This window comes from Sinohyriopsis cumingii, chromosome 11 (genome assembly GCF_028554795.1).
Source record: "Sinohyriopsis cumingii isolate HCF-2022 chromosome 11, ASM2855479v2, whole genome shotgun sequence".
NCBI classification, from domain to species: Eukaryota; Metazoa; Mollusca; class Bivalvia; order Unionida; family Unionidae; genus Sinohyriopsis; species Sinohyriopsis cumingii.
The window spans coordinates 51,693,989-51,709,526 of NC_142971.1; the positions used below are offsets into that span (position 1 = coordinate 51,693,989).

The 15,538-nt window shown below is 35.3% G+C and overlaps 1 protein-coding gene across 1 annotated transcript in view; it reads right to left on the reverse strand.

Moving 5' to 3' along the window:
• Positions 1-15,538, reverse strand: part of LOC149788448 (TBC1 domain family member 22B-like) — a 61,538-nt gene that overhangs the window by 17,100 nt on the left and 28,900 nt on the right. Inside the window, exons 9-10 of the mRNA XM_089973516.1 lie at positions 9,333-9,515; positions 731-858 (exon numbers count right to left, since the gene is read on the reverse strand). Of these exons, the coding sequence (XP_089829642.1) occupies positions 731-858; positions 9,333-9,515 (311 nt within the window). The remainder of the gene's footprint in view (positions 1-730; positions 859-9,332; positions 9,516-15,538) is intronic.

Sequence of the window (15,538 nt, forward strand, 5' to 3'; positions counted from 1 at the left end):
AATTAATTCTTGGACAAGGACATTTATTGAAATTTATACAGAATTAAAAACCTGGCATAATATTACAAGGCCAATTTTTGGTATATTCCAAACTAAATATCACTTTTTGTGCAATACATTTCTTTTTCCTTGGTGGTGAAGACATTTTCAAGATGCAATGCCGAATGGCAATTCAAATCAGTGTTTGTGGTGCATGTGCAAAATTCCACTTAGGCCCCAGTTTCTCTAAAAAGCATTTGTAAAACTACTCTTATACATATAGATTAAAATACGCTGAAATACTTGCTACCAGGCCAAATTTACCAATCAGCTATAGTTCCATTAAAGATATCACGACCAGCAGTACCAGACCATTTCAGCAACTGCCGATATCACGACTAGCACTTAACGGGAAATTGGTTATTTTATTAAAGATTTAAAATAATTGAGAATTAGGAAATTCATGATTTTTTGCATACTTCATGAATCCATGAATTGCTGAAAAAGTCGTGAAATTCACGCCAAAATCATGAGGGTTGGCAGCTAAGAAAGTGCCATTAAAACCAGCCTAATAAATTCTGAGAGTGATGAATATTCCAGCAGTCCAATATGAGAAAACATCTGGCAGTGGAATACTATGTAAGTATCAGGAACTGGTTATAGACTGTGCAATAAATACAGTCATATACATGTCTAACAAGATAATCTGCAAGCAATGATGAAGTTTGGTGTACATGCATTCATTCATTACCTGATAAGTATCCCACAGTCGTACGGTACACCTCAATGGGATCTCCCTCATTAGCAAATTGTTCATCCACCGAAATGAAAACTGTAAATATTCTACACTATGTTCCTCCATGTGAGCATGGAGCTGGGCTGAAAAGACAGACATAACTAGTTTTAAATAAACATATACCTAATAGTATGGGGCATTCAACTAGATACATCGAAACTGAACAAACTGGATTTAAGGAATTAACCAAATGAAACTTAATGCTGATTTAAAGCCCTAATTAAACATAATCTATAAATAGATGTTTGCATGGGAAATTCTGTTTTAATTAACAAATTCCTCATGTCTCCAAAGTTCCTTATAAATGGATTCTATTTTTTTAAGTCATCAGGTGCAACAAGAAAACCACCATTGCTGTATGACCAGACTGCAAAGCTATGTTATGTCTAAATGTTGTAGTACTTTTTACTATGCAACCCACCTCTGTCTGTGTGGGTTCGAATCTCGGATTCGGCTAATGTGGGTATGTGAGAAAGCTTGCTAGTAGCTTCTCGTGGGTCAGTGGTTCTTTCCGGGGATTTCCTGGGTTCTTCCTCCACCATTAATACTGGCTAACATGTATAACCTATCGTGTGCCGAATCTAATGGATGGAGTTAGTCCATACACAAGGCAGGTAAAAATAAAGGAATAATTCCATGTCTTTCAGTTTAGCTAGCATTTCTGTACTTCAATGCTTTTTGTACACATCAAAGATTGCCAAAGCTTGCATGCTGACTGCATTGAGTATGGGGCTATTGGTTACACTGAAATGATGGCATCATCCACATTGAATTTTACCACTCTGGAGCCACTGTGCTAATTCCATGATCATACTGATGGTGCAGCTTGATGGACAGTGGGTTAAAAAAACAAACTTGTTATATAGATATGCTTCAATAACCATCTGGCCTGGTGTTGTCTGCTGCCCCAACTGTCTGACACTGAACAATCAGACAAAAGTATGGTGCAAGAAATTGACCTTGGCAGTTGTTTAATTTGTGCTTAAAAGAGAAGTAGTATTATTTTAACCACTATTCATATGACCATGCTTTGTTGTCAGCAGTTTTGTTCATTTGTATTGTTTATTTTGAGTATATGTTGAGGTTACTCCACAAAATTCAATGCCTGTATAAATACACAAACTCAACAAAGGCAAATCCACCAATCTAAGTACCCAAGAAATACAAATTTGTTTAGTAAGTATGCATTTCTGACAATACTTACCTGATTACATTTCATTATGATAACCTTTTTTGCTACCTCTAAATACAGCTATCCAGAAAATATGGAAAACATCATTCTGTGTGTGTGTGTGTGTGTGTGTGTGTGTGTGTGTGTCTAAAGGGAAGAAACTCTTAAATGTTAACTCCCTTTCCACCTTCCAGGTGGCTGCCATATATACTCAGTTTAAACAGTCTCACTTGTGCAACACTTTAAAAGATGCTCACATTGCTGGGAAGGGTGAGAGGTATTATTGCAATGTGTTCAGGTAAGTATTATTGGAGAAACATAATTTACCCAAAAATATCTGCATCAAATACATCACATATACCTCTACCTTATGTCACTCAGTGGAAGCATGATTACCCTACTAAATGGATTCATTTCTCATAATGTTAGCTGAGCGCAATAAGAGACAATTTGTTTATACACTGGGATTCTCCACTTGATTACTGTGGCACCATCAGAAGTTTCTCAGCTAATCCAGTGAAAGTGGCAAATTTATGTCAGGATCAAAGGTTGTACTTTCATATATGTGGAGTGGTCACTGCCTGTGCAACTATCTGTAACCCAACAAAATTCAGTTCTGTCCTTAGTGAGACCATGTCATGTAAATGGAAACCAGAGAAAGCAGACTGGGCATACCAGTCTCCTGCTTCTGCTATATCCCGAATATAGAAATTACAGTCAAGGTCAGGTTTAAGGAAGCAGCTCGTATTCTGTGAGCTGAAATCTACATTAATTGATCCTGTGAGATTTTAAAGCATATTGGTTTAATAACTCCATTTGACTAAGTGGCCAGAGCTTATGAGTCAGCCATGAACATGTCAGACTTGAATATGACCTGATATTACCGTGAGGCAAAGGTCTGGTTTGTGTTCTCCTCCCACCTTGCAGTGGTATGTTACCACATGTGAATTGTCCAACAGGATCAAGACCATGTTTCATAAATATATTCCACCCACATGTGGAAGGCATTAAGAACAGCTTTCATTTCCAGGAGACTGCAGTGAAGAGCCTACTCCTGAGAATACATATGCTACTGAACATCACAGTTCCAAAGGTAAACTGGCATAGTAACAGGTCCACCCCCTACAATAAGTAGTCAGAGGAGCTGTAAGAAACTTCTTTACCAAAACAATGTCTTGTTTGAAACTTTCTCCAGTATATGTGCTATACTATCAATGCATGTGAGAGAATGATGCCAAGTTAATAAGGTCTTGTAGTTTGTCATCCAGGAATGTTGCCTTCTCTGTGGATGATGTCCTTAATTATGACTTGGCCTAAGGTCCAACTAAAATGTCTTTTTTGATGAATTCTCTGACACATGAAAAATTCTCTTGATGTAATTGAAAGAAAGATACCAACTTCATATATGTTAAGGGTTCCATAGCTAGATGGACCAAAATGTTGAGAAGGGACAAGGCCTGAAAAGGTTGTTCATGTCCGAAAACAAAACCAAAACTTACAAACTGTTTTTTAGTGTATATTGTTCAGGGACATCGCTGTTTCTGCAGCTGATGTCCTGAACTTGTAGTGAAGGCCAAAGGGCTAAGATTGGAACCACATAAATCAGTATATGGAAGTACACATTAGACATATCAAGACTGATCACATACTCATTGCATCTCTAGTGCATGTCTCAACTGCCATTGGACTTTGTCAACCAGAATGTTCTGGACCAGTTTGTGCAGTTTTCATACTACAGTGTGACCCTGCTATAACACGGTAGTTGGAAGCCATAGAACCTGACCATGTTATAGACCAAACTGTGTTATAAGCAACCAGGTCAGTTAGCTGAAGAAAATGATGCATGTACCCCCAAAAATTTGCAAGGGGGATAGGTAATAATTGTGGGTGGTAAAATATGTGCTTCATCAGCACAGTTAACATTTTAAATCAATATATATTAAATGAGAAATACACCTGTAGTGAAAACAGAGAAGGCATATATAACAGTTTACTTTACTTTACTTAGAGAACCAAAAATTTTCACATATACATGAATACTGTTTATATATACATGTCTAATGTATAGCATGAATAGAGTCTCAACACTGCGTACTCACCTGTGAATCTCATCACATACACTGAATCCACAATTCAACTTGATTCCATCATAAATATGCACACACACAGATTAAAAATATTCAATAATTTTGTCACAGGTCATATAGGTCTGAATTCAGTGGAAAACCATAGCACAATCACCTAACGAATGATGAAACACATTTACTTTTGAGTACATCCGCCGTTGGTAGCGTTCATAAGCATAAACTTTTTCCCTGCAAAAAGGAAACTTTCATGGCACAGTTAGCATGTTCCAGTTACGTTGGAAATGCAAATATCCATCAGATTCCATTACTTTTATTTAAGTTTGGTACTGGGTTCCTCTGAAGAAAAGTTCTTTGCTTTTATTGAAGATTGTAGTCGCCTTTTTTTTATGAAGGTGCATGTGTTATTGAAGTTACCACTAAAGGAAAGCTTTGGAGAACCAAACAAATGACCATTTCTTATTGTGGTGGCAACATCAAATAACTGTACTGCATGATTGAGACTGATTTTTTTTCCTCCATTTGCCGAGTACGTTTTCATAACAATCAGTGCTTCAAAGATAATCTATTTCCTTTGAAATGTCAGGAAACTATTTTATCTAAGTACATTTTTAAAAAGGAATTGGCTATCATTTGGTCTAATCTAGTTACTGTTTCTCTCTGTCTATTAAATAAACCAATAAGTAAGATGTGCTTTTTTTTTTTTTTACATTTGTGGTAGCAGTCTGATGCTGCTGTGTCCATGCATGCGTCAGACATTTAACAACAGGTCAACGGACAATAGCAATGCAGGTGTTCTGGTCTGATGACAGGGATTCTAACAGAAAATATGAGTGTTCTGAAGGATTTAATTCTGAGGGAAAAGAAGAGGAATTTTACTTACCATCTACATACAAATATCAGGCAATGTAAATATATTAATTACTAGCAAGCGGCCAAAAATCCGACGAAAGATAGATTACGAGATAATGCCTCGTCCAGTTGATCTCCACTGCCAGAAATATCAACAACAAAACAGCAGAGATCTCACAATATATAGTACTCATGCTAGATCTCAAGATAAGCTGATTATAACATAACAATGCACAGTTTAGATGGTTTGTCAAAATGGACGAAGAATTTGTTTATGCAACAATAGATAAATTTCAGTGCATTTTATATCCAGTTTGCGGCTTCCTTTCATGGGACCTCTGAATTTCTCCACTCCAAACCAATGATTGTACATACAAGTTGAAACAGCCAACAATGTCATCACCAATAAAAAAAATTGCCAGATGGTATATTTTGCCACCAATAAGGAAAAAATATCCAGGTTTGCAACACTGGTGGAGCCCTATGCGATCCCAGAATAAACTTTTTACACGTCATTTTTTGTACTTTTAAGAAGAAAAAACTACTTTTTCGTGCAAAAGAAAAATACAAATAAAATGTCCTGAGCCACACCAAGATCGTCTTGTATTATTTATACACAAATGTCTTCCCCAAAATGATAATAAACTTTTTACATTTTTTCCCCTACTTTTAAGAAATATTTTTTTTACATGTACGAGAAAAAGACATGAATATGAAATTTCGGGAACCACACCATGACCGTGTTATAACAGTGTGCTATAGTGGGGTCACACTGTATGTACACTGCCTGTAACAAGCAGAAAAACTGGATTTTCTTGAGTAAAAACATCCCCTTTAATGGGATTGCTTGGGAATTCATTCATTAAGGAAATATATTGGCGAAACCCCATTCGAAATGCCACATGGCATGAATGTAGAAGAATTCGAACAATATGTTGCAATTGATGATGGTCTTCAGACAGAAGGTGAAATTGTTGACTCAACCATCAATGCAGCTCTTATAGAGACAAAACAAAAAGAAAATGATGAAAGAAGTGATGACGACGATGCAGCAGATGACCAGGTTTCATCTAAAGTCGCTACACAGTCACTCCAGAATTTACGCAGATTCATGGAAGAGAGAGAATGTGAGCTGTTTGAACTGTTTTACAAAACAGAGTCGGCAATTGACCAACTTATTAGTAAAACTTGTGTGTAAACACCAATTGCAGATTTCTTTCGGAAATCGTAAATTTCGTTGTGTTTGATTCAACAATATGACATTAGTGCTGTTCATTGTAGACTCTTGTTTCATTTAAATAAATGATGAAAGAGTGGATTCATATACTCTTTTTACGTTATTCTTCACCTATATTTGTGCCGTGCTGATTTAAAGCTGTGCTGTATAGTACTTCGGTTAACTGCACACTCCGGTTAACTGCACAGTCTCGTGATGGGACCGAAGCTGTGCAGTTAACCGGAGTCGACTGTGTGTGTTTATATATATATATATATATATATATATATATATATATATATATATATATATATATATATATATATATATATATTAAAATAAACTAGAGACAAACAGTCATACATATAATTATATTGTTATAAAGGATATACAATATATCAATTTAAATTATACAATTTTATATAGTGCATTAGCATTAAGTCCATTAGGATACAGAGTATCTAACTTATGAATCCAATAAGTTTCTTTTATGAGTCTATTCATGTCACCATGCACAATATCTATTGGCATGAAAGAAAAATCAAGTTGAGAGTGATTATTGGTGTTAAAGTGTGTTGAAACATTAGAAGAAAACTGAGGATCTCTATAATCTTTGACGTTACGTAATGACGTAATTGTTGTTTTAAAATAAAAGACATCATCCGTTACTTTCAAAACATTTTGTGCCTGAAGAAGCATACATTAAATGTGAAACTAGTTGCACAGAATTTTCGGTGTTTGTGGTTTTTTTTTATCACAATTATATATATATATATATATATATATATATATATATATATATATATATATATATATATATATATATATATATATAAAAACTGGAATAATGTAAACTGCATTATTGAAACAACTTAGAGGTGTAATATTTTATAAGTACAACAACCTGTCAAGTGAAAATGAATGTTGTAGATCAAAATCACATGACAATAATGAATGCTATGATAATTACAAAAATATGAATTCACCGGAATTTGGAAGAATGTTGTATGCACCACATAAAACAACATTTTGACTTAATATACCATTGAAAAAGAAACATGGATGATTATATTTATGTTACAGAAGTTAAATAACTGGACCGCCCGGAGGACATATTTACAGCCTGGCTAGTAAAATTAAAAACTGAAGGAGACTGGGTATAATGGCAACCACCTAGTAAGTAACAAGGGGAGTGAACCTGTAAGAGTTGCTTTCCTTATTCTATATAATTATTATATACGATCACTATAGCAGGAATTATAGGTTAGTGGCCTAAATTTGATGGAAGAGAGTTGTTCTGTTCATAATGCATCTACATACCAAGTTACATGACTATGCAGGTTACAGTGCCCAAGAAACTGAGATAAACATAAAGGTTAATGCAGGTCACTGGAACATGAAATACAATGATGCCAACCTATAACGATGTGAAATAGGAATGTCAGCTTTAGAAATTTTGGAACACTGAAATAGGAATATTTCAATATTTGTATGGAATAATTTATTTTAACAATTAAATATTACTGATTTATAGTAGTTTTTGACTGAAACATAGTTAACTTCCATGACAATGTTGCCCATAGAGAAAAGAAAGCAAGTGCTCGATAATCATCCGGTGTTGATGCCCCATATAAAATACAGTGCATTTTTGCTCCTGTTATGGTGCAATCCTCATCACCTGCTTTTGATTCAACATCTTTCTTTAATTTTCTTCGGTGAATCATGGCATCACACTGAGGCCATATCGATAGTCAATATTCAGTTGCTTCTGCGATATATGCACTCAGGTATGCTGTCACAAAATAATGTCGATCAGACCCTCAGTTAGGCTGTCACAAAATAATGACAATCAGACATTACAGTTTGTTTGTTTGATCTAGATATACTGGTGATCAAGTTGCAGTTCACATAAATAAAATAATATCTGACATGAAGACCATAATCTGATGAGACTGTAATCTTAAGCCAATAAAAGGAATGACTGACAAAATTGGATGGACTTCTCTGGAAATATAAGTCACACTGACCTAGTTTTGTTTCAAGAGTGTAATCTGAATCAAATCAAGGTACACTTATAAAATGTAAATCTGAAAGGCACTAATATAGGTTCATGTTTTGTTGGCCTTTGAAATTCTGGGTCCATTTATTTTTAGTAACCTATTAGATTAAGTGTCACAATTCATGTAAGGGAGAGTGATGATTAAAAACAATATATTCAAAATGAAGTTTTTCACATTCATAAATGAGAAAGCTATAATCTTGGTGAATTTGAAAGGTCAACAGAACATGACTTCATAATAGTGTCTGTCAGACTTCATGATGCATCTACGTACAAGTTATATAAATATAACTCTGCACACAACAGATCTGTGTGTGTGTGATTTGGATTTTTCAGTCATACTGCTACGATGTCTGCGGTGTGGCAGTTTATAGTGATGTCTAGCACTGGGACATCATGCCGCAGACATATAGCATGATGTCCCACCCAGTCACATTATCCTGACACCTGGTCGACCAGTCCTAACACTAACCTTTTAATGCTGAGTGCCAAGTGAGGCAGCTGTTAGTACTATTTTTATAAGTCTTTGGTATGACTCTGCTGGGGATCGAATCCACGACTTCCCACATCTGCTCGAACCACTAGGCCACCAGAGCCACAAGAGTTCTGAGAAACTAAGCTAAATATAAAGGTTAAACTAGATCAATGTTACTGAAAATAGACTGCAGTGACCTAGTTTAGACTGAAGGGCATAGTACTCCTGAAGAGGCATTTCTGTACAAAATTAAATGACTCCACAAACAATATTGCCAGAGAAACTGCACTTATCACAATGCCTAGTACTAAGAATATGAGCCTAATGCAAAGCACAAATCACTCAACTACGAAATATAGATCATGGTGACATAATTTCACCAGTTGCTCTTGTACTCATAAATATTTACACACCAAGTCATGTGACTCTATAAGAGTTTCTGAGAAAATGATCTAAACATGAACCCTAACCAGTGTTAATGCCAGACAGATGGACAATTAGACAACAGAAATTATCAATCCAGAAGGCAGAACTACTTAACAATCCAGACAAAATGTAATGGTTGCCATGAAGACCCTATAATTTGTTGTGCACCTGAAGGAAGACACTTGGTGGGATGAACAACTCAGATGATTAATTGGGATAACTTCTGCCAGGACACGTATGATTCCTCTTGCTTGTCTTTTGCTCTATTGCTTACCATCTATCCTTTTGATAAGTTCCCTGAGAGCATTGACCTTGGTTTGAATCCCTGGTTGGGCAAAAGTGTAGTTGTCCTGGATTCCATCCAGAAGTTTGGATGTGCACCAGAATGTGTCAGCTTCAATAATCCTCAATGTTGTCTCTGACAGTTCTGTCAAATCTACATTCTCTACTTCTACATCTGAAAAGGAAGGTATGATCATTAATGATCCCATCAAGTTTCAATTTACCTTACCCCTATCATCTTTTGTCTACTAAATAGTTATATGCAAACCACCGATTTCATAAAACTCAACTAGATTGGAGCCCTTATTTGCACATACAATCATAACAATTTTGGACTATAAAAATACTGGCATGTTCAATGACTGCATTCTGGAGTTTTCCATTCCAGGTCCAACTCATACTGCTTTAAATCTTCTTTCAGTGTCTTCATGTTTTCTTTTTAATTTCTTTATTTCTCTGCAGCTTTATTTTTCAAAATATTTTAATTTAATGTAAAATTTGTACATTACGTAAAATTTGTACATTACTTGAAGTTATTAATAGTGAAAATTTAAAACTATGTATCTTGAAACCACATTACTCATGTTCATTAGTAACAGTCCGGAAATGCAATAATTTGTATACCAGTCATAGCACTGGTGCAAAAAAAAACAGTCTGTTTCAACATATGTGTATACCCTTCATTTTATTAATCCTCTGAAAACAGCAGAGTATCACCTATTGTGGACAAGCTAAGCATTTGCAGATTTGAAGACATAAACAGTGCATGTATATATGTATTAACTAAAGTATCTGAGCACAACAATGGAAAACAGGCCACATCATATTGTTTGTATCACTGTCCATATTTGATTACGGATTATTTGTATTAACATTAAAGCCAACTTTTTTCTCAGATATGGCCAAATTCTGTTGAGCTATTTCTGATAAGTCATTTAAGATTTTTCAATTTTTAGTAATGGCAGCCATATTTGATTGTGGATTGGCATCATTTGCATCAATCTGAAAGGCCTGTATGCCAGGATGCATTCTGTCAAATCTGGTTACAATCTGTTGCATGGTTTTTGAGAAGTACAAGTTTAACAGATTGAATATGACTATTTTCTTGCTATACTTATAATCGGGAGATCCTGTTTTTTTTCTTCTTTTCCAAAGCAAAATATCCTAAAAACAGACCCTTTTATTTTGAACATGAATAAAACTGTGATCGTCAAAATTTGTCACTTAAACCTTGACAAATTGCTTGTTTTATTGTGAAAACTGCTCTTAGTCCCCAGAAAATTTTAATATCCTGAAATTTGTGAGTTTATTTTACTTTTTCAAAAATTCTCAGTACATACATGAAGAACAATATACAACAAAATATTGATCCATTAAAATGTGAGTAATGCCCACTGGTAAAAACACTTTAAGAAATAACTGCCAGTGTGACTGTCTTGTCAAGTGAAAACTTGTTTCATTTTTATCTTTCAATTCAGTTTCAGTGTAATCATCATAAATATGATTGACTGTCACAATAAACAGTACAACATCCCATGAAATATGAATCAAAAGAAAATTATGGGAAATACCTACTGGTGGCAATGCAGTAAGAAACAGATACCAAATAAATATCTCTTCTCAATGAAATTTGTGTTTTAATTTTAGTTTCAATCATAATAAAAGTGATAGACCCTCTTTTACTGAAAGTATGAAAAGACTCAATCAACTGTCATAGTGATGCCCATACCCACTTTCATGTGATGCTAATTATGTCCTTACTCACATGTATCAACTGAAAATCCCAGCATGCATCAACCATGATGGACCTAATGTTCAGTGCCAGTATAACTTCATGTTTCAACCCTTTTTGTTCCGGAATTTTAAGTTGTGGTTTTTAATTGTAACTAATTTTAAACATAATTTGAAGAGCACCTTGAATTTAATTGACTCAAATTGTATGTTATTCTTCCTATATTTTAACCAAATTAATTTGTTCAGTGTTCCCACCATATTGTTGTACATCTCAATTTGTTCCCCCAACTGTCAGTTCATCTCTATTGAAAGTCTATCCCTACTGCCACTCACATAAATAATACAACTAAGCCAGTTTCATGGTTATCCATTTTTGCAATCATTTTAGCTCTCTATGCTCTCAGACAAGTGGATAATTTTGCCAACCAGAAATGAGCCTTTCGATCCTATTGCAATATTCTGTCCATGTCAACAAACCAGGCATTTGCAACAAAATACACTTATTAGGATATTTCAAACAATGATACCATACTAAACTAGAATTAATCCTTATTTTGGAAGGTGACATCAAACTCAATCCTGGCCCCAGCAACGACTGCCGTGGATTATGTTCAAAGCATGTCAGAAAAAGAAAGGGACATTCAATGCAATAATTGGGATGCAGGAGGTCATGAGTTCGATCCCCAGCCAAGTAATGCCAAAGACTTACAAAAATGGTACTAGCAGCTGCCTCATTTGACGCTCAGCATTAAGAGGTTAGTGTTAGGACTGGTCGGCCTGGTGTCAGGATAATGTGACTGGGTGGGACATCATGCTACATGTCTGCAGCATGATACCTCATGTGCTAGACATCACTATAACCTGCCACACTGCATTCAATAAAATGAATAACAAAATTACGAACTTAGCATCAATGAACATAAATAGCATTAGGGGCAAGAAGTTGGTAATACTTTCTTTAATATATGTTGAAAAACCAGACGTCATTGCTATCCAGAAAACTAAAGCTGACAATTCTGTCACCAACTCCATGTTTTTTTGCTGACGAATGTAATTATAAAATGGAACCTTACATACATGGAGGGTCCTAGCAGTTGCTTTGACAATACTACTGAAAGAGCAGCCTGATAAAATAAACTCTGATGAGAATGGAAATAAAACCAATGTCCATATTATTGGTGATTTTAATTATATTAACATTAACTGCAAAAAAAAAAGAACATGAAAATATGCATAGTAACTCAGCCAGCTACTTACCGATCTTACGAATGACCATGTATCAGAATAAATAGTTGACTTTACAACTCATTAAATAAATTAGTCTTCATAATGACCTCATCACCAGGCTATTTCTCATATACTCGTTCACCTCATGTTTAATGCCCCCATGACGTTACAGTCTGTATCCAGTCGAATTCAAGTATAATTATCACCCAAAATACAAAATAAAAATAGAAACATCTATCGGATTTACAAAGGAAAGTGTGATGCAATGAGATCTGAAGCTAGTACCCTTGCAAAATTCCAGTATTTAAACAGCCTGTAAAAAGAGGATACTGAAGTAAACTGGAAAATAATATAAAATCTTTTCTAACCTTTAGAGTTGAAAAAGATGTTCTTTCAAAATTGAGATCATTTGCTTTCGACACCCTGGATTACAAACAAAAATAGAAAAATAGTTCATAGGATTTGGGCTAAAATACTGGCAATGAAAACTTGAGAACAAAAAACAGAAACAGTTAATAATTAAAATTAAAGAAAATATTAAAAATTCACATTTCAACTACATAAACAAAAAGACTGGAAACATAACCTTATATTTGAAATTATTCTGGAAATACTTTAACAGTACCACCACCCACCCACCCCATCTCACATGGCACTCATCCACTTAAGAAAAATACCACAATAGTAGAAACAGAAACTGTGAAGGCTGAAATGCTTAACACACTTCCATGTGATGCTGTGGTTTTTTTATAGCCATTTCAGTGAGATGGCTTCACCATGTAACTTCACACAAGTATCAAAAATGAATAATACAGCAGTAACCTGTTTCAGAGTTCAAAATTTGATACACGGTTTAAACCCATCAAAAGTTTGTAGTCATGATGATATACATCATAAATACTTAAAGAACCATCTTCAAGGTTGTCAACAGTGCTTAAACACCTCTTTCAACAACCTTTGGACATTTGCAACATCCCAAAGGATTTTTTCTAGCAAATATATGCCCACTGTTCAAAAAAGATAATTGGACAATGCCAGTAATTACTGCTCAGTCTTACTCTGACACCAGTATTCTTTGCAAAGTACATGAGCGTAATGTCTATTCAAATATCACAAAGCATTTGGTTAACTATTCTATCTGATAGTCAACATGCCTTCTGGAAATTAAACAACTGTGAAACATAACTGTTGTGTTATTGATGATTGGGCTAAACTTTCAGATCAATGTAACAGAGTAGACATTTTTGTATTAGACTTTGAAAAATCATTTAACACTGTCCCCCATGGATTTTCGACGAGAAAACTATTTCATTATGGACTTGCAGGCAAAACTCTATGCTGGATAGACCTCTTTACATGTTTTTGAGAGCAATGTGTGGTGGTAGATGGTAGTAAATCTGGATGGTTCAAAATAGATTCAGGAGTACCTCAAAGTAGAGTACTTGGACCACAGCTCTTCTTGCACATCAATGATATCACAAATGAAACCAACTCGGAAATTTGCCCTGTTGCAGATAACTGTGTATGTTATCGAGCAATCAATACTAAGCAGGGTACTAAGATATTACAAACTTGTATTAATAAAAAGGACAGTAAGCAAGAAAATGGGGCATGATATTCCAGCCGCAAAATTGTAACAGAAGTACAAATGACAAGAAAAATAAGCCATTAAACTAATGTCATATTCACTGGATGGTACTACTTTAGAAATCAAATATTTAGGAGTCATAATCACTAATGATCTAAAATCAAACCTTCAAATGAAGAATTATGCACCTAAGCAAATTGTACCATAGCCCTATAAAGACATAACCTGCCATCTTGCCCATAAAATGCCAAACAAATTAGCCTACAAAGGTTTAATTAAACCTATTTAGAATATGCATGTATAGTGTGGGACCCCAATTCAATGGTTTAAGAAGATGAAATTGAAAACAATCCAGAAGTGAGCAGCCATTGTTGTTACATGTGAATATGAATATAACCCAAGTATGGCCTCCATACTGAATATGGAAACCATTATAAAAATAAACTGGAAAATGGATTATTACTCGTCTACAAAGACTAAGGTCTTGAAAATGCTTAATCATGCTTAACTGTATGCATTGTTTTTTTATCTGGGAATGGAAATCACTTACGGAGGAGTCCTCTGTAAGCACGCAATAGCTTGTATGGCAAATCTGATAGCTTGCCAGTCCTGCTTGCTGAATGGGAAAATATGTTGATGAAATGAACATGTTAGCTGTGCTGATATTTACAATAACAGAATTCAGTGACTGAAAGGCTGGGAGATGTTCATAATGTCATTATAAGAATACATCAAAAGAACATGATGCAATAGCTGGGCAGCAAGTTCAAAGACTTAGACTAGCTGCTGAGTGGTGAGAAAATGTGCTGATATTTACAATGACTGAATTCAGAGATGTACATGTGGTCATTATCAGAGTATGTCAAGTGAACATTTTTAGTTTTCATTATCTTGTTCATTTCCTAGTGTAGCAGAATAAGCAGTGCATATGACCTTGAAACCAAGGCAAGTCAAGACTTGGACAAAATACCCTTTGCAAATTTGGATAAGTATTTTGGGGTTAAAGGGCAAATTGATGAAGACTAATGAGATTCGGAAGAGTGTTAAAGTTGATAGATCTGATAGTTTAGATGGAACAGTAGCCAAGTGTAAGAAAGTGTGTGATACCTGGCTTAGTGTTCAGAATAAGGCCTTTCCATGAATTGACAAAATTTAGCCTGATTCTAATGGACAAACAATGGTGTAAACAATTTGGAAATGTAAGCTCAATGACAACCACTGGTTCTTTTCATCTGCACATTTAGCCACTTCAGGTATGCCCAATATGCTAATGGGAGGGGACAGCAACTTTTGCTAGTGGGACTCATATTTTTACCAGAAATAGTCCTGGACTAATAATTGACGTTGTTGTTGTTGTGCTTAACGCCTTTTTTCAGCACACAATAGGCTATACATGGCGGCCAGTATTAATGGTGGAGGAAGAACCCGGGAAAACCCCGGAAAAGAACCACCGACCCATGAGAAGCTACTGGCAAGCTTTCTCATATAACCACATTGGCTGAATCCAAGACTTGAACCAGCGTAGACAGAGGTGAGATGGCAGTGATCCGTAATGGAGAGCGCTTTAGACCACTCGGCCACTTGGGGCCCCTAACTAATAATTGTAAAATCCTAGCGAGACCTCTGAAAGGTCTAACAAAAACAAAGCA